A 27,186-nucleotide genomic window follows, 5' to 3' on the forward strand; every position below is an offset into this window, starting at 1 on the left:
CAGGGTGCACCAATATCTTGGGCACAGGGCTCTTGACAGCAGCCCAGAGAGGAAGGCAAGGCAAGGCAAGGCAAGGGGAGGGTGGCTGTTCCCATGAGCTCAAAGGAAGCTGTACTGGGGCAGTCAAATGTCATTCTGGTTGTGGCCAAAAAGACTACCTTCCCCCATGAAATAATACTGGGAAGTAATTGTTAGCAGACTGTGGAGAGATCTTGTAGCCCCTTTGAGACTCAGACGGAAAGAAAGAAACCAAAGAAATAGCTGTGTTGCTCTGTAGGATCAGGATGTGGAGAGATCTTAATAGCACCTTTGAAACTCACGGAAAGGAAGAAGTTGGCAGCATGAGCTTTCATAAACTTCACTGTTCTTCCTCAGATGCATATTACCATTGGTTTGTTGTGGGTTTTTCAGGCTAATGTGGCCACCTTCTAGAGGAGTTTATTCCTGATGTTTCGCCAGCATCTTCAGAGATCTCTCAAGGTGCCAGCCACTGATGCTGGCGAAACGTCAAGAATAAACTCTTCTAGAACATGGCCACATGGCCCGAAAAAGCCACAAAAGACTATGGATGCCGCACACGAAAGCCTTCAACTTCAATTATTATTATTATTATTATTATTATTATTATTATTATTCAAGGGTAATAATAGTCTGTAGAATCAGGACATAGCAGCTTTGAGACTCACTGGGGGGAAAGAAATCGGCCAAAGGCGTTACAAGATCCCTCTTCGTACAGAAAGGAAGACACTTCCTAGACTTCAGTCTACTCCTTTCGGGTGCATTTGGAAAAAGAAAGGTAAAATGCATCTAAGAAAGTAGAAGACTGGAGACTATGAAAGCTCCTGCCTCCCAACTTTCTCTGTCCTCAACGAGTCTCAAAGGGGCTGCAAGGTCTCTCCACAGACTCATCCCACAGTCTAACATGGCTATATCTTTTAATAATAATAATAATAATAATAATAATAATAATAATAATAATAATATCTGAGGAAATAGATCGAAGCCTAGCAAAGCTCCTGCTGCCAACTTTCTTTCTTTGTCTGGCTCGAAAGCTATGGAATTCTGGGAGCTGGAGTTTGTTGTGGGCCCAGAGCGGAGCCAGACATAAAGCGGTGCCAAACCGGGTTATTGCTCCAGTGCGGATGCATCTAAAGCCGGAGGGCATCTGCCAGGGAAGAGGTTTGCCTCCAAATGTTCCAGGAAGGCAAGCAAGGGGAAGAGACCCCGAAAGGAGGCCGGGGGCCGGGGTTGCCAGAGCGGGGCTCACTCACCTTGAAGGCGACGGGGAGGGTCTTGTTGCAGCGCCAGTGCGAGGGCAGCACGGAGCAGAGGAAGTTGGGGCTGTCGGTGCGGACCAGCTCCGCCGGGTGGTCGGCGATGATCTCCACCATGCTCCGGTTGTCGTGCGGGCGGAGCTGCCGCGGAGGGGCCCCGGGCGCCGAGGCCGCCTCTGGGTGCGGATGCTGCTGCTGCTGCTGCTGGGGTTGTGGGTGCGGATGCTGCGGGTGGGAGTGCTGCTGCTGCTGCTGCTGCTGTTGGGCGGCCGCCGCGGGGCTGACTTCGCTCATCTTGCCGGGCTGGAGGTTGCTGGAAGGGGGGCTGAACCTCCGGCTGGTGCTGGGATCTACGGGAACACGCATCACAACAGCCAGGCGTTAGACAGAGGGGGGCAGGGGGAGGGGAAGGGGGGCAGGGAAACCCAAGGGCCGCAGGAGCCCCTCCGCAGCCCCTCCGCCTTGGCCCTGCTTGGCTTCTCCTCTCTTCCCTCCCTTCCTCCCGCTCTGCCGGAGTTCCGCTCCCTCGTCCTCTCTCCCCCTTCCTTCCTTCCTTCCTTCCTTCCTTCCTTCCTCCTGGTGTCTTGGCTCCCCCTCCTTTGGCCCTGGGAACCCCGGGGCTCCCCTCGGGCCCCCTCCCGGCCGCCTCTCTGGGGAAGGTTTAAGCTGGGAGCCTGGCGTGGCCCCGGGCCAGTCACACTCTCTCAGCCTCCTCCGGGGGAAGGCCAGGGCAAACCCCCTCCGGACCCAGGGCGCCCAGAGAGCCTCGGGGCCGACAGAACAGTCGGGGAGGCCTGGAAAGGCTCCCAAAAGCAGGCAGAAGGTTGTGAGGAGGAGGAGGAGGAGGAGGAGGACGGGGGCGGCAAGGGGGAAAGGAGCGGCCCCTGCTCCGGTCCCTGAAGGCGAGGCTGGGGAGCCCAGTCTCCCTCACGAACCGAAAAAGGGGAAGCAGAACTACGTTCGACTTTTACTGCACCGTTTTCTCAAAGTCCTCTGAGAAAGTTATATTTTGGGGGGGGGGGCGGGGGGGAGAGAAGCACCCCAGGTGCCCCCTTTGCGGAGGTTGTCCCAAACCTTCCCTTGGGGGGCCTTGAGGCCGGGGGCCTTGGGGGAAGAGGAGGAGGAGGAGGAGGAGGAGGAGGAGGCGAGGGGGGCATGGCGTCCCCCTCCCTCCCTCTCTCTCTCCCTCCCTCCCAGGCTCCAGTCCCTCGAGACAAAGCCGGCAATGGGGCGCCCTTTCTGCTGCCAGCCCCCTCCGGAGAGGCGGCCAGGGGTTCCTTTCCTGGGGGCATTGTAACAGAATAGCGGCCGGTACACAAACTTTCCCTCTTCGGCGCGCCCTCACAAAAAGCCCCCCCCCCCCAATTCCCGCCAAGGAGAGGGCTTCCCCTCGAAGGGTGTGTGTGTCTGTGTTGTGTGTGTGTGTTGTGTGTGTGGAGGGTCCTCTTTCTTTCACCGTGGTCCTGGCGGTGTCTCCGAGGCCCCCTTCCTTCCTTTCTGTCTCCCGCCTTTTTGTGGGAACCCCGCTCCATCCCCTGGGGCCCTGCTCCCCTCAGCCCCTCGCCTTCCCCGGCCAGCAGGGCTCTCTGCCTGGCCTTCGGCTCCCTCCTCCTGGGAAGGGGCTAATAATCCCGGCTCTCCTTTTGCGGCAGCGGGGGAAGGCGGGCCGGAGTTTCCCCCTCCGAAGTCCCCGAAAGACCACCCGAGACTTTCGCCTGGAGCGCTTCCTGAGCTGGGGACCTCAAAAAGACATGTACAGCCCTCTCACTCTCTGGACCTCGGCTGGCTCTTTATCCCCCTTCCCTTTCTTTTTCTCTTTGTATCCAAATGCAGAACTTCATCTTATTACTTCCTGACAGTAAGGGAGGGCTGTGAGACAGTGGGACAGACTCCTTCCTGGGAGTGTAGTGGAGCCTCCTTCCTTGGAGGTCTTTAAGCAGAGGCTGGATGGCCATCTGTCCCAGGGAGTGCTTTGACTGAGAGTTCCTGCATGGCAGAAGGAGGTTGGAATGGAGGGTCAACTCCAACTCTAGGAGTCTGTGATTCTCCTTCGCGCTCAGGGTTGCAGTCTGTCATTACATCCTCCAAAGGCATTTCTGACGAAGTCCAATAACACAGACTTTCGGACTGGCGCCTTTCCTCTGGCGCAGTCACTCGGCCCACAGCAGCAAGGGCTCAGCCGGCGGGGAGCCCCTCCACTAGGACCCTCCGGCCCAGATTTTACCGCCTAGATTCTTATTCCACAGACTAACACGTCTCTCTCTCTCTCTCTTTGAATCCTACCACCTATAGTTTGGTATAAGTAATGGAGCCAGCATTCTCAGCCACAGAAAAGGGCGAAACGTCAGGAAGAAACTCTTCCAGAACGCGGCCTCGTAGCCCCCAAAACCCCACAACCCCCCCCCCCCTAATTTAAACTGATTTCCTCAAGAGTTTTATATTGCATCGCTAATGACTTAAGTCCAAATGCTTCTGGGGAAGTAGACTTTAGCAAAGCTCATATACTGCCCATTTCTTCCCTTAGTTAGTCTCAAAGGGGCGACGAGATGCGAGGTCTCTCTACAGACTCATTCTACAAATACGGCTATATCTTGGAATAATAATAATAATAATAATAATAATATGCATCTGAGGAAGTAGACTGAAGCCTAGGAAAGCTCCTGCTGCCCCTTCTTCCTCCCAGTGAGTCTCAAAGGGGCTACAATATCTCTCTCTCTCTCTCTCTCTAGACTGATTCCACAGACTAACATGGGTATATCTAATAATAATAATAATAATGATAATAATAATAATAATAATATGCATCTGAGGAAGTAGACGGAAGCCTAGGAAAGCTCCTGCTGCCAACTTCTTCCTTCCAGTCTCAAAGGGGCTACAATATCTCTCTCTCTATAGACTGATTCCACAGACTAACATGGCTATATCTTGGAATAATAATAATAATAATAATAATAATATGCATGTGAGGAAGTAGGAAAGCTCCTGCTGCCAACTTCTTCCTTTAGTTAGTCTCAAAGGGGCGACAGACAGACTCATTGTGTACAGACTAATACGGCTATAACTTCGAGTCATAATCATAATCATATGCGTCTGAGGAAGTAGACTGAAGTCTCCCAACTTGGCTCATGCCGCCAACTCCTTTCTGTCAGTGAGTCTCAAAGGGGCTGCAAGAACTCCTCCAGTTGCCCCTAAGGGCTTCCGAAGGAAAGAGTCCCCTTCTTCCAGGGCTTTTCCAGTCCGCCCTGTTCCCGCTTCAGCCGACATGAAGCTGAGCTTTCAAGGAGGAAGGGTCCTTCATAAAGAGGGAGAGAGGAAAGGGCGCCAGATTCTCCAGGGGAGCTGCACTCTCGCCTCCCAAAGGCAGACAGACAGAAGGGAGTCCGTGACAGGATCTCTCTCTCCTTGTGCTTTTTGTAGCCCTGTTTTCGCGTTTCCTTACTCCGCTTTCTCTCCCCCCCCCCTCGCCCCGGGTCTTTTGGAAAGCACACAGTAGTGGCTCTGCGATACTATTTCTTACTGAAATGCATCTGTGTCTAGGAAAGCTCCTGCTGCCAACTTCTTTCTTCCAGTGAGTCTCAAAGGGGCTACAATCTCTCTCTCTCTCTCTCTCTCTCTAGACTGATTCCACAGACTAACATGGCTATATCTAATAATAATAATAATAATATGCATCTGAGGAAGTAGACTGAAGCCTAGGAAAGCTCCTGCTGCCCCTTCTTTCTTCCAGTGAGTCTCAAAGGGGCTACAATCTCTCTCTCTCTCTCTCTCTCTATAGACTGATTCCACAGACTTAACATGGCTATATCTAATAATAATAATAATAATATGCATCTGAGGAAGTAGACTGAAGCCTAGGAAAGCTCCTGCTGCCCCTTCTTTCTTCCAGTCAGTCTCAAAGGGGCTGCAAGGTCTCCCTACAGACTGATTCCGCAGAATGACAGGGCTACATCTCTGAATAATAATAATAATAATAATAATAATATGCATGTGAGGAAGTAGACTGAAGCCTAGGAAAGCTCCTGCTGCCAACGTCTTCCTTCCAGTCAGTCTCAAAGGGGCTACAATATCTCTCTCTCTATAGACTGATTCCACAGACTAACATGGCTATATCTTGGAATAATAATAATAATAATAATAACAATAATAATAATATGCATCTGGGGAAGTAGACTGAAGCCTAGGAAAGCTCCTGCTGCCAACGTCTTCCTTCCAGTCAGTCTCAAAGGGGCTACAATATCTCTCTCTCTATAGACTGATTCCACAGACTAACATGGCTATATCTTGGAATAATAATAATAATAATAATAACAATAATAATAATATGCATCTGGGGAAGTAGACTGAAGCCTAGGAAAGCTCCTGCTGCCAACGTCTTCCTTCCAGTCAGTCTCAAAGGGGCTACAATATCTCTCTCTCTATAGACTGATTCCACAGACTAACATGGCTATATCTTGGAATAATAATAATAATAATAATAATAACAATAATAATAATATGCATCTGGGGAAGTAGACTGAAGCCTAGGAAAGCTCCTGCTGCCAACGTCTTTCTTTCAGTCAGTCTCAAAGGGGCTGCAAGGTCCCTACACACTATTTCTTCACACTAACGCAGCCCAGTTAGGATACAAAGAGATCTGGAAGCCCTTTTGAGGCCAACACGGCTATGCCTTTGCACTCTAAACCCAGTTAGGATTTATTCTCTCCCCCCCCCCCCCCCAGTGAGGTGTATAGTGGTTTCAGCATCTTCATCATCCTCATTTTTATTAGACTAGGACTAGGACTCTGGAGACCAGGGTCTGAATCCCCACTCGGCCATGGAAACCCACTTGGTGACTTGGAGTACAGTCTGAGCCTCAGAAAGGGGGAAGAAGGCAAAGGCAAACCTGCTCTGAGCAAATTTTGTCAAGAAAGCCCAGCGACAGGTTCACTTTAGGGGAGCTGTAAGTCCGAAACATCTTGGAGGCACACAACCACTTGGCCCTCAGTGTTTCCCGCCTAAAATGTTTACTCCAGGGTAAGCACTCTAGATTTCTATAAAAAATTAATTCTGTCCACTGCTTTGTTTCAGATTATGGATTGTTGTTTGGGAGTTTATAATTTAGAGCACTTGCACTGGTTCACAAAACATGGTGAAATTAACAATAAATTACCTAGATTGTGGAATACTGGCCTATTGTTAGCAAATATTTCTGAAACACAAACCTTCCCTACTAAGTAAAAACAAAAGTTTCAAGGCTAAAGGAAGCTACTGGAAACTAACTACCCTAAAGGCACCAAATCCTGTCTGCTCTTTGAAACTAAGGCCTGTTACAGACTGCCAGAATAAAGCTGCTTGGGGTCTCTTTGGAGGTATGCTATTTAAATGATGCAAGGGTCCTAAGAGTCCGGAGGTTGCGCCAAAGCCACACTCCATTCCTAAGCACTGGAGGGCAGCTTTGGTGCAGCTTCTGGATTCTTAGGACCCATGCATCATTTAAACAGCATGCCTCCAAAGAGACCCGAAGCAGCTTTATTTTGGCAGTCTGTAAAAGGCCTAAGTAGGCTCAGCTCTGGTTAGTATTTGAATGGGAGACTGCCAACCAATACCACCAGGTACGCTAGGCTATATTTCGGAGGAATGAGCTGGTAAAACAACCTCTGACTATTTCTTGCCTCACAATGCCCTCTGAAATTCATGAAGATGCCATGAAAAGACAGGCAGCTTGAAGGCACACATACACACGCTGGAAACTAACAGAGTACTTAAAATACATTGCTGTCATTTATAATGTGGAATTTCCATTAATACCAAAAAAAAAGAGTGAAGGTCAGTTTTGCCAAAATCCTAAAACTTTGTTAAGCTTTAGGATTTTGGCAAAACTGACCTTCACTCTTTTTTTTTGGTGGGGGGGTGCTTCTCTCTACTGAAAACTGTACACAGTTAAAAAGATCTTGACTAAACCCTGGAAAGAGTTACAATTTAGGACATTAATATGTTGAATATTCTGATAGAGTTAGACTTTAAAATATTATTGTACATCTGAGCCTAAATGTTTTTACTTGGAGTAAGTCTCATTGATTTCAATGGGATACACTTGCATGAGTGTTTAGGACTGCAGATGTAAAGTATATGAATGATGGCTGTATGATTGAAAAGATACTGCTAAATGTTTCAGTCTTGTGAGTGATAGTTATGGCTAAAAAGCGCATAGGGTAAGCTTTTTAAAAGTGTTCTATTTGAGGTATATACTGTAGATAAGAAATTGGAGCTATCTAACGAAGATATAGTCAAGGGCACTGGATGTAATGTTCTTGCAACTCAGCTGTGGCACAAGAAATTCTGGCCATCCTATGAGTCAGAGGAATTTTTTCAACAGTTTGAAGAGAAGATGCAAAAGATAATGGCAAAACACAGAAATTTGCAATAGGAGCAGGCAATGGGAACCCATGTTGAAACACTTTTAGATCCTGTTGATTTCAGTGGATCCGTTTAAATCACTGGGATTTTTAAATACTTCACTTGGACTAGTTAGCAAAATAAAAGTCCATTAGTGAAGTTTAATGGCATTTTAAACAAAGTGTCTTCTAAGAGGTATTGGAGCTCTGTCACACTGGATGCTTTTTAACTGACATTCTTTTAAGTGTTCTCTTTTATCTTTGTTTAGATAGTATATATAAGTGGAGCGAACTTTTTAAAAAGTCAGACTTTTACTCCAACTTTTCTTTTTAACTAGGGCCCACTGTTTTAGAGTTATAAAATAGGTTAAGATGATTTTTAAAAGGAAAAAAAGGTCAATGTTACATCTGTGTGCCATTCACTAGAACCAGGATGGGGAAGGTGTGGCCCTCCAGATGCCTCTGGACTGCAACTCCTATTAATGCCAGCCAGCAAGGCCAGACATGAGGGATCAGGGGGATGGCAGTCCAATGACTGGAGGGCCACATTTCTCAGCCCTGCACTAAAATGTGCACTATCTTCTATGCTAAAATCCATACTCAGAAAGAAACAAGTATCTGTATACTCTATATTTTGAATTTCTCTGACTCATAATGATGAAACCTATATGCAGTAATAAGAGAAACTATGTGTCTGTCTTTCTGTAAACCATAGCTCATGACGTACATTGTTCTTTGGAGGTTTTTAAACAGAGGCTGGATGGCCATCTGTCAGGGATGCTTTGATTGAGAGTTCCTGCATGGCAGAATGGGGTTGGACTGGATGGCCCTTGTGGTCTCTTCCAACTCTACGATTCTGTGATTCTACTACATGCCTCAGAATTTGGTAGAGTGTTTTTGGCGGTCATTCAAGTTGCAGTGTCAAATGTCAGATCAAAATTACAAAGAGGGAAGGGGGCCACTGGCAGCCAAAAGGCAATGCCAGCCTCTCCTATTCCCACTCTTACCACAACACTTCCCTTCTTTCTCACTTTCAACCAATCATCGTCCCTATACAAATTCACTCTCTACCACACAATCCATTCCTGTCACTTAGTTTACATGCATATTACTGTTGTCAGTAAGGGACTGGATGAGGGCAAACATGCCAAAGCTTAATCCAGAGAAGACACATATACTCCTGGTGATCATAGAATCATAGAATCATTGAGTTGGAAGAGACTTCAAGGGCCATCCAGTCCAACCCCATTCTGTCATGCAGGAACTCTCAATCAAAGCATATCCAACAGATGGCCATCCAGCCTCTGCTTAAAGACCTCCAAGGAAGGAATTTAAGGGCAGTTTGAGGAATATGGATTAAGCCTGTTTCACTCTTGCAAAAGACTCAATTCAGAACTTGGATTTATCCCTGGATTCAGCCCTCAACCTGCAGGATCAGTTTTCTTTTCTGGTCAGGAATACATTTGTATGGTTAAAGTTGGCAATAACTCATCTGACCACAGTGATGCACACCTTAATTATGGCCTGGAACAGATGGGCCTTTCTGACGCCCTCGTCACATGTGAGGGTTGCCTGGGGGGCGGAGCACCCACACTCACCACAACCCTTGCACATGACAAGGGCATAACAATAGCGGCGCCCTGTATACATGGGTGCCACCATTGCTACGTAAGCGCCAGGTGGCATCTGCACAGTGCTGCATGGCGGTTACATAATGAGTGCACCAGTGGCACATTTGTTATGTCACCGCCGTGGCTTGAGAAGAACCTGCTTTTTGCAGGTTCTTTGTCTGCTGGTGGGAAGCCGCGTGGTTTGGCGGCTGCGGCTTCCCTCCGGCAGAAAAAAGGCTGCTGCCAGCCTGGACCATTTTACAGGTATGTACCGGGCCTTAATTTGGATTCGTGTAAGCAGCTTCCTTTGAAAAGTGCTCAGAAACTTCAGTTGGCCTAGAAAATGTGGCCAGATTGTTAGCAACTTTGAGCCTTATCACACAGAGGTTTTTGCAGCTTTTTGCAGCTCAGATCCGACGTGATTGCAGGTCCAACGAAGCAAATTCATGCGATAACGTGATGTGTTATCACACGTGATTCCTTTCTATGGGGGCTCCTTCCGTGGCACTTCTGCAGTCATTCCAAAGTGACTCCTCATTTTGATGAATTTGGAAAAAAGTGAATTCACAGAAATTGCTTCCAAGCTCACTTCGATTTCACTCCAAATTGGTCTGGTGTGGAATGCAACTTTGCTTCTGCTCTGGTACACCACTGCAAACCCCTTGGGTTGCAAATTTCCCATGATGCGGCGCTGCAATTTGCCCCCATGTGTATGTGCATGAATGTGAATATACAGATATGTATGTATATCTGTGTGTGTGTGTGTGTGTGTGTGTGTGTTGAAATTGCTGAAATGGAAGGGAAAATAAAAAAGGGGGGATGAAGAAGACACAGAAATCGTTGAATCCCACCGGTGTGGTAATACAATTTGTGACTTCCCTTGGATTGGATTCCCCCTCGATTCAGAAGAACAATGGAAGGGTAACCAGGTGTGATAAAACATTCACGTTATAACATCAATTCGCATAGCTGAACCAGGAGTCACCCCAGATCTGAGCTGCAAAAACCTCAGTGTGATAAACACCATGGAGAATACAACTCCCTTGTTGCAATGGTCCACTGGTTGCTAGTCTGTTTCCAGCCTAATTCAGAACTGGTTATGACCTATTAGACTCTATATGGCTCAGATTCAGGCTATCTGAACGATCGTATCTTGCTATATGGGCCTGCCTGGGCTCTCAGATCTTTAGAGGAGGTCTTTTCCTCTGTTTCACCACCTTCACAGGTAGGGACTTGGTGGCTTTGGCAGTTTTGGACCCCCCCCCCCCCCCCCGAGAGAGCTAGGATGGCTCCCTCCTTGTTGTTGACCCAAAGGTCAATTTGAGCTCAGGTGTGGCTTCAGCCATGCCAAAGTCCAAATGGACGAGACTACCATGGCTGCTGGGCAAGTGAGAAATTGACACAACACCCTTTCTTGCTTGCCTAGTAGCTGCACCTGATGTACCACCTCACTGGGTGACATCCCCCTCTGGGGTATCACCCAGTGCAGTTTGCATCCCCCACAACCCCTAGTCACCATAATACAGTAGTCTTTCTAATAATCAGTTGCCAACTTTCAGTTCATACAACCTGAACCTGTCTAGATCCAGATTTCTGAAAAGCACCAAATATTCAGATGTTAGATAATTGTGTTTTTTTGTCAGAAAGGCATGGAATCACTAATAGCTACCTTTATGTGTTACAAGGCTTGGTCTTCAATAGAAATATCTTGCAGAGAAATTGAACTGATGGCACATTTTGAAGATAATTAACAGTTTATCAGATCTTTTGTTAGTGAACAGATGCTGCTATTGTTTACGCTAAACCAATTTCTTGAAGGTTTATGACTAGTAAGGCAATTGTCCATTGCTGTGTCCCATTTCACTGTGATTCAACACCCAAAACTATGGAACTGTGCATTTATACCTAAGGCCAGAACACTGCACTGCATCATCTGAGAAAGCAGCTTCTAATCCACAAAAGGTCATGCTAAAATACATCTTACTCTTAAAGATGCCTCAGACTCCTCTCCTACATTCTCTCCCTCCCTGCCTCCCTTTTTTAAACAGTACTGGAAGTACTACTGAAACATGGCTCTTTCTGAACAGTCAATATTCTGGCAGTCCTGTTAGGGACTTTGATCTTGCCTCATTGATTTACGATTTGGATGCAACAAAAGATTCCTTAGTTATCTTGCAAATGGTAGATTACCACATAGGGCATGATCAAAATGAAGTCAAAGTAAGTCACAATCAAATTGAAATGGGAACAATTAATTCCTATTAATCACATAATTAGTGTTGTCACTTTCATTTGGTTTGCTCTGGCTAGATCATGCCCATAGTCTCTCAGCTATAGCTATTACATCACACAATGGGCAGCGGATGCAACATGGAGAGTGTTACATGTAAAATAACCAATTACAAAATAACATTATTTGTATTTGAAATATGGTTTCATACTTTATGTAACCAAGCAATTGTGTAGACCACTGGTTCATTTACAAAAGATGTTGTATTTAGAGCAGAGAAATGAAGGTTCAAATTGGGGTAATCATAGACAACCATTTCTCATCCTAACCTATATATCAGGGACAAGTACACATGGAGCTTCTTGGAGTGTGAAAGGGATATGTGCAACTGTCCAGAGGTGACAGTATTCAAGCTGCCGTTTCCAGAAAGGCATTATCATATGACCCTTTAGACATATTAGGATTACAACTCCCATGAGCCCTCAATGTACTCTGTTTCAAGAAATAGGGGGCACACACATTGCCTACTCTTGATTCAACAAGATTGTTAAACTGTGTCATTCACACAACCATTTAATAATTTCCGTGACTATTATGGAAGTTACTAAAGACCTACAGATAATACTGCACAACTAGCATAACTAGTAAAATGTCTGTTAGGAGCCAGGCAGTGCAAACCTTTCTTTACCAGCAGCTGGTAAAGAACATTCCAAAACTGACTTTAAAAAGAGCTTAACAGTAGTGATATTTTACCATCACATCAAAATGTTTTTGACAATTAGCCACGGCTTTGTTCACATGCAATTTATTTAATGGCTAACATTTATTTAAAAGGAAACAATATGTACAGAAAATACGAATATATATGCCTAAACTATAACATTGGCAGGGAGGAATATATAATTTCAGTTTGTCTTGAAAGTTATTATTCCAGAATATTACAAAGAAGTACTATTTCACAAAATAACAACCAATTAGAAATGCAAATAGAAAAGGAGAATAAAGTAACCCTTTTCATCCCCTTAAACAACAACAAATATAAAAGGCCTGACTGAACAAAAAGGCCTGCCAACAGAAGGACCACACATACTTGATGTTTTATGACTGACAGTTTAGGATGATTTCCACAGTTCCGTAATTAGGGATTTAAAAAATAAAATGCATAACATAGTATACAGTTGTAACTCTAAAAATAATTTAATTGTTGAGTTCAAGTACTTTAATTTACTTGGGCAGTGTATCAGAGCATAACATCTTTTTCTAACTCTGCAGGAATAAGTTCGGTTGAAACTAATGGGACTTGTCTCTAAATTATGTGGATAGTGTAGAATATAAGTCACAAATTATAAAAAAAGATATAATTTGACAATGTTTTCTGATCTTATGAACAAAGTTGTCAAATATAATTAGCATCTGAATCTGAATTTACATTGGGTGGATTTATGAAGCTTGACCTTGTTAACAGATATTCCTTTCTGTTGTAATCATGCTGCTATACCGTGATGCAGGCAGAAGTAAACATAAAAAGCAGTAGCCTAGAATTTAAACAGTCTGTTTCAGAATCAAATATCATGCCTACTTTTGGGGTGGAATGCATAAAAGCTGTGGCTTAGTGGAGGTTATAAGGGCAGGAAAACATGTCACAAACTAACTAGTGGGCTCATCATAAAATAGGAAGGTATTGAACAAATAGATGCTTCTACATACTTCACCTGATCATAAGGCTTGTGTGATGTATTAATGAGGCAGGACTAAACTTCAAGCAGCTAAGAACCATTTCTGTATGCTGGTGGTTGTGTATTGCATATTGTTGTTGTGTTCCTTTACGTCATTTCTGAATTATGGAAATTTTAAGGGAATCTATGACAGGGGTTTCTTGGCAAGATTTCATCAGAGGACGTTTGCCTCTGAGGCTGAGAGAGTGCCTCACCTAATGGGTTTCCATGGCCAAGCAGGGATTTGAACTCTGGTGTCCAGAGCTGTAGTCAAATGTACAAACCAATATATCACATTGACTCTCAACTTCTGTATACCTAGAAATAATCCAACATGGCTCCAATCCCCATTGACATGAGTGGCCAGATGTAAAAGTGAGCTTCCTTTATATCAGGGGTAGGCAACCTTTTTGAGCCGGGGGCCGGGTTGCTGTCCCTCAGACAACTGGGGGGCCAAAGCTGGGGGGTGGAACTTCCACCCTCCGGGGGCGGGGCTGCGTGCTGGGGGTGGAGCTTCCACCCTCTGGGGCGGGGCCACATGCTCCGCCCCAGAGTGATGATAATGATGATAATAATAATAATAATAATAATAATAGTTCCAAGCATGAAAACTACTACAAAGCAATTCAAAAAAAGGAAGAAAGCATGCACACTGTCTCAACCCAGAAAGGCACAAGGTGCTGAGAGGGGATTTTGCACAAAGAACACCAAGGGCAAATAAATAAATAATAATAATAATGATAATGATAATAATAGTTCCAAGCATGGAAACTACTAAAATGCAATTCAAAATAAAAGGCAGAAAGCATGCACACTGTCTCAACCCAGAAAGGCACAAGGTGCTGAGAGGGGATTTTGCACAAAGAACACCAAGGGCAAATAAATAATAATAATAATAATAATAATAATAATAGTTCCAAGCATGGAAACTACTAAAATGCAGTTCAAAATAAAAGGCAGAAAGCATGCACACTGTCTCAACCCAGAAAGGCACAAGGTGCAGAGAGGGGATTTTGCACAAAGAACATCAAGGGCTCCTTCCCGGCTTCTGAGGGGCCTCGAGGCCCTCAGAGGCTGGGAAGGAGGCGGGGGACACCCGTGCGGGCGTCCTCGCCGGCTCTTTCCCGGCTTCTGAGGGGCCCTCGAGGCCCTCAGAGGCCGGGAAGGAGGCGGGGGACACCCGCCCGGGCATCCTCGCCGGCTCTTTTCCGGCTTCTGAGGGGCCTGCGCGAGAGGCCCAAGGCCCCGCGCGCCTGCCCCGCAGGGCCTTTGGCGGCAGCAATCGGCAACAGGACCGAGCAGGGGCCTGTCCCAATGGCTCAGCAGGCTGCATGCGGCCCGCGGGCCGTAGGTTGCCAACCCCTGCTTTATATCAACATACCTTCCAATTGTCCTAATTGGGATCCACTTAATTAATTCCAATTAATCCTCTGTCCCCACCCCGTTGAGATACTTTTAAAATGCCCCCATTTTTCTATCCTCTTCTCACTTCCCCACTTTGTCTTTGTTTACTTAAATTGCTGCAAACTAAGGACTTTATCGTACTTGCTCTGAAATGGGCCCAGTGTGTTCTAAACGTGTGTGCGCGCGCGAGGGCGCGCACAAGACAGGATGGGGCCAAGAACCCTATTTTACTGTACAGTGGAACGCCGCCTTTGCTGCCGCTTAGTTCTCAGAAATGGCGCCCTCTGGGATGGAACAGGGACGCATTTGGAACGCCCGGCGGCAAAGGTGGTGTTCCACTGTGCAGTAGTTTCAAAGAGCAAACATTGTTTGAACTCATTTAACTTAGCAGGGAAGAGAGAAGAGAAGAAAAAGGGGTGGAATCGTGCCCTTCCCAGGACCCTCACAAACTGCTACAGCCTCTCCTAGCTTGTCTGTTCTTCTTCGTTACTAACTTTTGCAATCTTGCCCACATTTTGATGATGTTTGGATGGTGCCACCTGGGATGGGCTACCGGGGTGTGTGGCCAAAAGGTCATGCTCACCCCTTTTCCCCTCCCCCCAGGGATGTAGCCAGGATTTTGGGAAGGGGGGGCCAGACTAAGTGCCACCATTATAATGGGTCTTGGGTGCGGTGGCGCGGCAGCATGCACCATTCATTTTATCTAACGGAAGGGGGGGGGTCCGGACCCCAAGAACCCCCCCCCCTTGGCTACATCCCTGCTCCCCCCCATGGAAGGACAACATGATTAGGTGTCACCCCTCTTCTGGGGTTTCACCTGGTGTGTCCTGCACCCACACACCCTCTAGTGTCCTGGTTTTCATCTGCAAAATGTACAAGTATGCTTCAATTATTTTGTGAAAACTGGGGATTTTTATAGATACACTGAGCCCAGGAGTGAGAACACCCATACTTGATAAAATTTGTCATCTTCCTGTCCTTTGCACATCTTACTCATGGCTCCCCAGCACTGCCTGTTTGTGCTGGTGGCACAGTGGTTAAATGCCTGTACTTGCAGCCACTCACTCAAAACTATAGATTTGCGAGTTCAATCCCAGCTAAGGAGGCTCAAGCTTGACTCAGGCTTGCATCCTTCAGAGGTCGCTAAAATGAGTACCGAGATTGTTGGGTTCAATTAGCTTACACTTGTAAACCACTTAGACACTGTTATTTTGGTATGAAGCAGTATATAAATGAAGCTGTTTTGTTTGTTGCCTTCACATATCAGTGGTAGCGGTGGGCTGCCATCTGAGAGAAGAAGTTGGGTGGGTGATTGTCACCATGACAGTGAGATTTTCTAAATAATATTGTTTACTCAAAAAGTGTTTATATGTATTGATTATTAATATATCCAATAATTAATATGTATTAATATATTCTTAATTTAATATTTACTTACATTGGCTGTCATTTTTAATGGAATTAATTTTTTTTAAAGTTTTAATGTTTTTTAATAGCTACTGTATTTCATACTAATACTGACTGCTACTTTTTATTTGTAGAATCTTTGGGAAGAATATGTTTAAAATGTTTTGAGCTACTATCCAGCCGTGAAATGCCATCTGTTAGTATTGGTGTCTTCCCTTTCTCCATTAGGCTGCAATATAGCCTTGGCTGCAAAAAATAAATTTACCAGAAAATTTATTATCAGTGACTCTAGCTGGCACTTTTTCATTTTATAGCTTGCTCATGTGCCTTTTTAAAATTATAACGTTTCCATTCAATTAATGCATTTCTGGTGGGGCAACATCTTATACAGAATGGTTATCAGGTCACAATGCTATAGGACATCAAAATTTACTCCATAAAGAAAACCAAGCATTTGAAACTCATATGCTCTGCAAATGAGTATCTGCATGTAACATAGCATCTATCTAGGTCAGAGGTGGGCAAAGTGTAGCCCTGGGGCTGCACACAAACCCCTTGAGCTGTTTATCTGGCTTTCAACTTCTCCTGAATTCCCAGAGTGCCCTTTTCCTGGCAGAATGGTGTGGGTATGCGTGCACATGTGTGTTGGCTCATGCACATCACTTCTCTTAGAAGAGATAATTCACTTTCTAAAGAGCTTGCAAGAAAAGCACCCTGTTTTTCAAAACCAGACATGGATTTTGCAGCCATTATATTTTGTTTGTTTGGGAGCCCTTTCAGCAGCCCCTGTGCGTCCCCCCCTGCTGCAGTTGCCAACCTCTGATTTTGCTACTTAGCCAGATTTCTTTTTTAAAGTACATTAAAATTACATTGAGAAAATGTCTCTAACTCTTACATTCATCCTAGAGATAAAGACTGTTCCTGTGAAGACAATAGAAAAGCAAATAAAATATGTAGTCCAGAAGAAGAAAAAATCCTATCAGTGTAACAACTTTATTAGGCTAAACAAAAGGGCAAGAAAATATATACAAACATTTTGAGATCTCCAGTTCATTCAAGCAGTCAAGATTTTAAGATGTAAAAATGGTGGTGGGTGCGGGGGAGGGATCTTGACCACCTTGACGTAATAGGCTGAGTATAAAGCCCTGCATGGCTTAAGTCCAGACTGTTTGGGAGACTGTGGCTCTGTACAGATCAGCACTTTGTGCCAGCCTATGGGCAGAGTCAGGGTGCAGTGTCCCAATGCTGGATGCCGTAACTCTGCCCCATGGGCATCATGGTGCAACTCCAGTGATGCATCCAGATGGTGCAACATCAAAGGGGCACCATACAGCCACACTGCCATGGCTATGGCACCCTTTGGAGGACACAAAAGGAGTAGCTTTTTGTGACTCCTTTTTGTGCCCTCCAGAGGCTGGATTGCGGTTGTGGCATGAGATTGCCATGGCCCCAATCTGGCCAGGAAATGTGTGGCCTCCTGCCACCCCTTAGGGGCAATCTGTACAGCCCCTGAATCTCCCCATACAAACCTACTAGAACTCTAAGATCTTCAGGAGAAGACTTTCGGTCCTGCCAACATCACAGGCTAGCTTGGTGAGGAGACAGCCTTCTGGCTGGTTGCTCCCACCCTCTGGAACTCCCTTCCTCAGGAGGCTAGGCTGGCCTTTCGCTGCTGGCCTTTCGCTGGTAAGTAAAAATGTTTTTTATGCAGACAAGCATTTGGTACACAATGCATAGGAGGGCAGATTTTATGGAGCAGGTAGACTTTTAGTTATGTTTTTAAACTTTTGTATATATTTTATGTGGTTTTATATTGTGCATAGATGTTTTGAATTGTTTTGAAATTTACTGAGATTTTAAATATCTTGTATGTGAGCTGCCATGGGTCCCTCTGGAGATAAAGGCAGCATATAAATTAAATAAATAGTAAACTTCTATGGGAATCAACATCTCCTACCTCCAGGTCCTAGTACATCTTTAAAACCTGCTCTAGAGGGCTAGAAAACCCCTGGAACAGGTTTTCTGGTGTCAAAGAGAGCTGCAATAGGAGCCGGGGAGACAAAAGACAGTCCTGATTCCACTGCCATTGGCTACAGTCAGAGGTACACTGCAGACAAATCTTGGCCCTAGTGTCTGCATAATGTCTTGAGATAGACTAGAGGAGGAAACATTTGGAGACATTCATATAAGGTTAGGAGATGACAGGATATTTTTGGATTCACCCATACTAAGCACTGTGAATATCTGGAAAAGAGATTCCACCTCAACATTAGGAGGAACTTCCTGACAGTTAGGGCTGTTCGACAGTGGAACACATTCCTTCCTCGGAGTGTAGTGGAGTCTCCTTCTTTGGAGGTCTTTAAATAGAGGCCGGATGGCCATCTGTCAGTGGGGATGCTTTGTTTGAGAGTTCCTGCATGACAAAATGGGGTTGGATTGGGTGTAGGCTTACCATATCCCGCCTGGGGGCGGGACTTTCCTGGTTTGGGGTACGTCCGCACGGTCCCGCCCCGGTTTGCCCCCGCCCCCGGGCAGGATGTGGCAAGCTGAGGGAGGCTTTCCCGCGCCGCTTGGGCCTCCGCTCCCCACCGCGATCGCGGCGAGGCCGGAGGCCCAGGCGGCGACTGAAAGCCCCCTTAAGGCGGAGGCTTTCCCTCGTCGCTTGGGCCCCCGCTCCCTGCCACGATCGTGGCAAGGCTGGGGGCCCAGGCGGGGAGGGAATCCTTCACTCAGGGAGGCTTTCCCTCCCCGCCTGGGCCCTGGGCCTCGCTGCGATTGCGGCGGGGGCGGAGCCCAAGCGGCGAGGGAAAATGTAGGATAAAAATTTCAAATGTAGGACACATGTTTGTGTGTCCTACATTTGAAATTTTTGTCCTACATTTTTCCCGGTTTCGAGGTCCGGAGGTATGGCAACCCTAATTGGGTAGCCCTTGTGGTCTCTTCCAACTCTATGATTTGCTGATTCTGGACAAGATAGGCAGAAATATTAGTGACAGAATGTTCACTATCAAAAAGAAGGAAAAATATAATTCTCTAATATAAACCAGGACTTCACAGTTCAGACACAGATAGAAACAGAAAGACAAAATAATTTGTTTATTTAAAAAAATGGCATTTGCTTTGATTGTCTGGCAGGAAAAAAGAAATAGTTATCCCATTGTAGTCCAATTCATTATTAGGTGTGGCTTTTACAAAAGTATGGATGGTTTCTTATTTTAATGCATCTGGAATACTGTACTTCAAAAAAATATATCAACTATTGGTAATGAGTGTTGTGATCCTCATTCAAGGTGTGCATATTCTCCTGCTACTAGGTCTTTGAAGTCATACTAAATTACCACAAGCATTTCATGTAAATACAGCTCATGTTCTTGGAATGACTTTGTGGACAGGATAGGAGGATTTCTCTGGTGTGATAGATTTAGCCAGGCTCCTATTGTGTTTTCCTCAAGTGCTCTATAAACTCTTTCTCAGAAGCTGCAGTCTCTCCCCAGACAGGAACTTCATTTTGACATAATGTCTGTATTTAAATGACACACCAGAACTATTGAAATTCTGATATGATTGATGTAAATTACATGCTTTGTAGCTGGAAAGTGAAATCGTTCTCCTTTAAAAAAAACAACAACTTTTTAATGTTCTGAGCAACAATAAAAGTAAAAACAAACGACAAAAAAACCAAAGCCTATCCTAATGTGAAACTTGGTACAAGTTATGGCTTGGGCATCCTCCAGTGGAAAAAAATTCTGAAAGAGATCATAATGACATAAGTATCTTAAGAGTGACCTATGGAGGAAGAATTTTTGTGACCTTTTCTGGATACTTTATGATGGGTAATAAGAGCTTGATGTTATTAAAAGTGGAAGAAAAATCTTACAAAGTTTAGAAAGCCCTAAGGAGTAGTGGTCAGACAGCAGACACAGCATAATTTGACTGCAGAAACACTCAGACTGTACTGTACCCCTATGCATACATAGCTAGGAATAAACTAGTAATTTAAATACAGTAGAACTTATTTTTAAGTAACTAACTGTAGGACTGGATTGTTAAGGCCCATGTTAGTGTCAGCAATATGTCTTTGCAGAAGGCTTTTTCCTGACTGATTTTCCCAGCCTTCCTATATAACTCTGACTCCCCCTTAACAGTCATGGTTTATTTTTAGCTACCAGGGCTACTACAAATCCCCTTTGAATTTCTTCTGATTGCAAATGTATTTAGATCTAATGGTCCTTTCTTTTGTGATGGGTTATATACAGTGGTCCCTCCACATTTCTTGGGGTTGAAGGACCCCCATGAATGTGGAAAAACTGAAAAAAAAACAACAACACTATTCTTTTTACCTGAGAGAATAACTCTCTAGGAATCTCTAGGTCCTCCAGTACAACTCTACGGTCAACATCTACCAGAGGTTAATCACAGGATTACAGAAGGGCCTACAAATGCCTAGAGCAGTGTTTTTTTTCTAGGAACTTCTAGGTTCTCCAGCACAACTCTATGGTCAATCTCTGGCAGAGTTGTGCTGGAGGACCTAGAGATTCCTAGAGAGAAGATATTAATCAAAACCACAAATAATCAAATCCACAAAGTCAAAACCATGAATGTGGAGGGCTGACTGTAAAATGTGTTCTAAAGTGGTACTTTCAATATTTCCTTTTCTCACAATAAAGTTTCAGCAGTTTCTTTTGGTTTTTTCCCCTAAACCCCTTCTAAAAGGTAAATGAAATGCCCTCTAAAAAAAGACTGTGGTCCAAAACACAATGCAGAAATAATTCAGTTTGAGACCACTTTAATTGCCTTGGTCAGTCCTGGGGAACCCTGGGAACTGTAGTTTATTGTGGCACCAGAACTCTTTCTGACAGAGGCCTGTTACAGACTGCCAAAATAAAGCTGCTTGGGGTCTCTTTGGAGGTATGCTATTTAAATGATGCATGGGTCCTAAGAGTCCGGAGGTCGTGCCAAAGCCACACTCCATTCATAAGCACTGGAGTGCAGCTTTTGGTGCAGCTTCCGGATTCTTAGGATGCATGCATCATTTAAACAGCATACCTCCAAAGAGGCCCAAAGCAACTTTATTTTGGCAGTCTGTAAAAGGCCAATATTAATATGTCTAAAATAAACCCTACAGTTCCCAGAATTCCATAACATTTGTGCGGGACAGACAGTCCCAAAGTGCCGTGCTGCCATCGATTTTAGGGTTAGGGACCATGCCCTAACCCTAGCACAGCGTGACAGGGGACTAATGGCGGCGTCCCATGTACTTGGTTGCCGCCATTTTGATGTAAGTGATGCACGCAGTTGTGCATCGCTTTACGTCATGAGTGCGCCATTGGATCCTTGTCTCTGTTTTATGTCATGGTGCCTTGCTCCCCTTAAAGGAACCTGGACTAGTAGACTTCTCCTTGGCCGAGACCACTACCCAACTGAGACCATCACATGGAACATAACAATGCCTCAGTACACACTGTTGATATTTTCTGTAAAATTTTCATAACCCCAAAATCCTTTCTCTCAATGACAGTCAGAAATGACATAGATCTATAAAAGCATGTGTGTGAAGAGAAGGTTTCTTCATTTGTGCATGGCGAAGCTTATCTACCATTTTATTGTTTATTGTATGCCCTTCTATATTAGTTTGCTGCTTGTTCACCTAATTTAAATAAATGTATCTGGAAAATGTTTGCTTGGAGATTTCCTATCCGTACCTGATGGTGGTGTCAAATTATAATTGATTTGGAACAGTTATACTGTTGGTCTCTGCAGAGATCCCTGTTTCTGTCGTAGGACAACATATCATTTTGCTTTTGGGTGGAGAGCTGTAACAGACAAACCTCAAGCAGATTTAAATGTATCATGTAACTATAACCTCACTCAGTATCTTATAACAGAATTACAGTGCATTCGGTGTGAGGCCCTTGAAAAGATACCAGATACACAAACCTGACCAACATATTGGATTGCAAAACAAGGGTCCCTGTTGAGATGCAAATGGACTTTAAATTTCCTGGACTTTGAAAATCTCCCTATTGCCGCATGGCTAGGAGGAGGAAGAGCCTGCCTGCACAAAATATATCCTCCACAGTGTATCATCTTTACTAAGGACTAAAACAATATGAAGGCATCTGACAAACATCTCCAATTGTTTTTTCCCCTTCTGTTTGGTTTGTAACATCTTGCCCGATGAAGAAGCCCATGGAGCTTCGAAAACTTGCAACAAGTCTATTGTGCATTTTGGCCAATAAAGGTATAAGTGATGGATTTTTGTTTGCATTTGTTAAATGTCCAACACAGCTACCCCTGCATGTTTTCTGATCAAAAAGTGTTAATCATATTATTGACTGGAGCAAGGCACAAGGAACATAAGGGACCAATTTTTGGCTTTGAATTGGCTTAAACACCCATGGGTTAGTGGCTAACTCTTTAAAGCTATAAACTGGGGTGGGCAAATGGTCGTTCCACAGACTATGTCAGAATTCCAACTGCCCTAGGCAGCATTACCAGTCAGTCCAAAAACCACTGAATGGTGAACTGAGCTGTTACAAAGAGGTTTTTCCAACAGTAGTACCACAAATTTGGAAACCCAACTCAAGGGAAATTTTCTTAGAGACTGTACAGACAGGCCAAAATAAAGCTGCTTCGGGTCACTTTGGATGTATGCTATTTAAATGATACATGTGTCCTAAGAGGTCATAACTACCATGCCAAAGCCATGCTCCAGTCCTAAGGACTAAAAGGACTAAAATACAGCTTTGGCACATTTCCAACCTCTTAGGACACATGCATCATTTAAACAGCATACTGCCAAAGGCCCTATACAGACAGGCCAAAATAAAGCTGCTTCAGGTCACTTTGGAGGTATGGTGTTTCAATAGATACATGTGTCCTAAGAGTCTGGAAGCTGCACCAAAGATGCACTCCAGTCCTTAGGACTTGAGCGTGGCTTTGGTGCAGCTTCTGGACTCTTAGGACGCATGTATCATTGAAACACCATACCTCCAAAGTGACTCGAAGCAGCTTTATTTTGGCCTGTCTGTATCAGGCCAAAGTGACCCGACGCAGCTTTATTTTGGCCTGTCTGTACGGGCCCTTAGTCACTTTTTTTGGCTTTTCATGACAGTTAGTTGACTGTGGGCTGGTACAGGGCAATTTTCATAACCCCAAGATCCTTTCTCTCAATGTCAATCAGAAATGATGTAGATCTAGAAAAGCATGTGTGTGAAGATAAGGTTTCTTCATTTGTGCATGGCGAAGCTTATCTACCATTTTATTGTTTATTGTATGCCCTTCTATATATACCTATTAGTTTGCTGCTTGTTCACCTAATTTAAATAAATGTACCTGGAAAACGTTTGCTTGGAGATTTCCTATCCGCACCCTGATGACGGTGTCAAATTATAATTTATTTGGAACAACATTGGACAACATATCATTTTGCTTTTTGGTGGAGAGCTGTAACAGACAAACCTCAAGATTGATACCGCCCCTTTGAGCGCTGGATCCGTGCTGCGGCAACCGCACGCCGTGGCCCCAATCCGGCATTTATCCGGCCCCAAAATAAGTGGCAAAATGCCACTCCTTTTGGGGGCAGAAAAAAGCCGCTTCCCACCACGACGGTGACTCTTTTGTGCTCCTGCAGTGTGTGGCACCTGAGTTCTGCATTGCCGGAGCGCCATCATGCCGCCTGCTCTGGGCCCCATAATGAACTCCAACTCCCAGAATTCCATAGCCTTGAGCCACACAAAGAGTTAAGTGGGGCCAAAATGGGTTATTTCTCCAGCGTCAATGCAGCCTGGCTGGGATCTAAAGGTTGACCACACTTTGTATTGAAGCTGTGCTCCTGAAATTCCTGGCTGCTGGTCAATGGAGAATGTCCAGGAAAGAAAGAAGCAACTGCAGCCAACGGGGCCACAATTTAGCACTGGGCCCTTGTACACTGGAAGAGAGATAGTAAGTGGTGGCCCCAAACAGCAGGTATCATAGGCTACAACAAAATATCTTTTAAATGCCACACATTTTGTATGCTTTTTGGCATTTCCCCACCCAAACCGCATCTGCACAGCTAGAATAATGCAGCCTGGTGCCACTTTTAAGTGCTGTGGTTCGGTGGCATGGAATCCTGGGATTTGTAGTTTGCTGTGTTGCAGCGCAGAAGGCAACAAAGCCATCTGGCAAGAGAAGGCTAAGAACGTCTCACAAAACTACAAAGCCCATTGCATTGAGCACGGCAGCTAAAGCGGCATCGAAGTGGATTTTTTCCAGCAGTGTGGCAGCAGCCCCCATTCCAGACAACCAGCCTGGGTCCAAAACACACCGCAGAATGATCCAGTCTGAGGCCATTTTAACTGCCCTGGCTCAATGCTGGGGAGTCATTGGAAGTGTAGTTTAGTGAGGCATTGAGCCTTCTCTGTCAGGCACAGCTCTGGTGCCATGGTTATTGTAGTATAGGTCTGGTGCCACAATAAACTACTGTTAGTTCAGTATGAAGGGGCATATAAAGGAAGGCTGTTTGTTTGGAGGAGGAGGAGGAGGAGGAGGAGAGGTCCATACAGGGCTCCCTCAGCTTGATCCTGCCTCCAAAGAGGAAGCCACGCCCACTTCCCTTCCAAAGATGGCTGCCAGGCCCCGCCCCCTCCTTCCTTCCTTCCTTCGCGCGCTTCCCTCACTGCCTAGCCCCGCCCCTTCCCCGCTCGCGCCTAGCCCCCGCCCCTTCCCCGCTCGCGCCTTCGCTCGCTCGCTCGCGCTCCCGTCCCGGCCAGTAAGTCAGAGAGAGACTAAGAGAGAGTGAGTCTGTCTGTGTGTCTGTCTGGGGGAGAAGGGCAACCTGGGCTCCTCCGCCCCTGGACTGGGCCTCTGCGTGGGACCCTCAGGCCCAACCCCTCCCTCTCTCCCTCCCTCCGCTCTGCTGGCGGAGTGTGTCTGTGAGGAGGAGGAGGAGGGCGCTGAGGGAGCTGAGGCAGGGGAGGCGTCACGTGACCCCCGGGCTGGGCGGGGAAGAAGGAGGAGGAGAAGGAGAAGGGGCACCCTTGTGTGTGTGTGTGCATAATAGATATGTGCCTGTGCAGTTAAAAGTGGCACCAGACTGCATTGTTTTATACGTACACACAGAGGTGTGTGTGTGTATACAGTCGGCCCTTCTTATACACGGATTCAAGCATCCACGGTTTGAAAATGTTCAGAAAAAGTATACATTCCAAATGATCAAACCTTGGTTTTCCATTTTATATAAGGGACAGCATTTGCTCAGTCATTATATTTAATGGGACTTCAGCATCCACGGATTTTGTTATACAAGGGGACCTTGGGACCAAACCCCAGCAGATAACAAGGGTCCACTGTGTGTGTGTGTGCAGTTAAAAGTGGCACCAGACTGTATTATATATGTGTGTGTGTGTATGTATAAATATGTATATATTTGTTTGTGTGTGTATATATGTGTGTATGCATATATATGTGTGTGTGTATAAATGTATATGTCTGTATATGTGTGTATATATATATATATGTGTACACGTATGTGTATGCATATATATGTGTGTGTGTATAAATTTATATGTCTGTATATATGTGTGTATATATATATATCTGTACACGTATGTGTATGCATATATATGTGTGTGTGTATAAATGTATATGTCTGTATATGTGTGTATATATATATATATGTGTACACGTATGTGTATGCATATATATGTGTGTGTGTATAAATTTATATGTCTGTATATATGTGTGTATATATATATATCTGTACACGTATGTGTATGCATATATATGTGTGTGTGTATAAATGTATATGTCTGTATATGTGTGTATATATATATATATGTGTACACGTATGTGTATGCATATATATGTGTGTGTGTATAAATTTATATGTCTGTATATATGTGTGTATATATATATATCTGTACACGTATGTGTATGCATATATATGTGTGTGTGTATAAATTTATATGTCTGTATATGTGTGTATATGTATATATCTGTACACGTATGTGTATGCATATATATGTGTGTGTGTATAAATTTATATGTCTGTATATATGTGTGTATATATATATATGTATACGTATGTGTATGCATATATATGTGTGTGTATATAAATTTATATGTCTATATATATATGTGTGTGTGTTTGTATATATATGTGTGTATATATATATATATATATATGTATGTACATGTATGCATATATGTGTGTATGTGTCTCCCTCCCTCCCTCTCTCTCACACACATACCTATACTGGTCAAAGACCGAATAAATTTTATTATATTATATTAATAATAATAATAATAATAATAATATAGTTTATTTGTATCCCGCTTTTCCAAAACCTGATCAAAGCGGCGATTATACAGTGAACCCTTGTTATACGCTGGGGTTTAGTTTCAAGATCCTCCTTGTATAACAAAATCCGTGGGTGCTCAAGTCCCATTAAATATAATGAGAGAGCAAAATGGTGTCCCTTATAAAAAAATGGAACATCAAGGTTTGATCATTTGAAATTTATACTTTTTTTGAACATTTTCAAACCCTGGATGCTTGAATTCATGTATTAAAAAATCAGTGTATAAGAAGGGCCGACTGTATTACCACGTACCTATATTTATTTTATCTCTATCGTGTCCCCAAACTGTGCCCTTTAAGACATTTTGGACTCCAGCTCCCAGAAGCCTCAGCCGTGTTGGCCAATAGCCTGGGATTCTGGGAGCTGAAAGCCAAAATCCCTTAAAGAGCACAGTTGGGGGACCACTCCTTCTCTATATATACATAGACACATGCACATGTCTATCTAACTGTCTATCTATACATGAACATACTGTACATATCTGTGAGTGTGAGAGGTATTGGATCTTAAAGGGGTTAGCAGGGCTGCCTGTTGTGTATTGGTCAACCCTGCAAAGTCTTCACAGAGTGGTCTTTGGGTGGTGAGTTCAAGAGTCTGAGTGAGGGATGGAGATGGGGGGGCCTCTTGCTCTGTGTGTGTGTGTGTGTGTGTGTGTGTGTGTGTGTATCTTCTAGGCTTCAGAGGGTCTGCCCTTTCCTCAGAGGTTACTCCAGGCTTGCTTTCCTACTTTTCCGGCGATAATAACTCCTGTTATTATGTGGAAGGAGAGATTCATTTCTAAGGTCTAAAACACACTGCAGAAATAATCCAGTTTGGCAAAAGATAGGAG

General features: G+C 44.6%; 2 protein-coding genes across 6 annotated transcripts in view; one reads left to right on the plus strand and one right to left on the minus strand.

The window, feature by feature from the left end:
* Nucleotides 1–27,186, minus strand: part of LOC149313440 (runt-related transcription factor 2-like) — a 301,695-nt gene that overhangs the window by 223,998 nt on the left and 50,511 nt on the right. For 2 of the 4 annotated variants that reach the window (XM_089519113.1, XM_089519112.1), the window contains exons 1-2: nt 1,545–1,734; nt 1,272–1,448 (exon numbers count right to left, since the gene is read on the minus strand). In XM_089519113.1, the coding sequence (XP_089375239.1) occupies nt 1,272–1,448; nt 1,545–1,640 (273 nt within the window). In that variant the 5' untranslated portion in view covers nt 1,641–1,734. Of the gene's footprint in view, nt 1–1,271; nt 1,735–27,186 lie in introns of those variants that run through there. The other 2 variants (XM_089519114.1, XM_089519110.1) reach the window with 2 other exon arrangements.
* The window catches only part of LOC149313442 (transcription initiation protein SPT3 homolog), a 285,233-nt gene continuing 282,751 nt past the window's right edge, over nt 24,705–27,186 (plus strand). Inside the window, exon 1 of one of the 2 annotated variants that reach the window (XM_089519115.1) lies at nt 24,705–24,792. The gene's annotated coding sequence lies outside the window, so the exon portion shown is untranslated. The remainder of the gene's footprint in view (nt 24,793–27,186) is intronic. The other variant, XM_089519116.1, reaches the window with a different exon arrangement.

This window comes from Sceloporus occidentalis, unplaced genomic scaffold, assembly GCF_023333645.1.
Source record: "Sceloporus occidentalis isolate IW3139 unplaced genomic scaffold, rSceOcc1.0.p SCAF_4, whole genome shotgun sequence".
Lineage (NCBI taxonomy): Eukaryota > Metazoa > Chordata > Lepidosauria > Squamata > Phrynosomatidae > Sceloporus > Sceloporus occidentalis.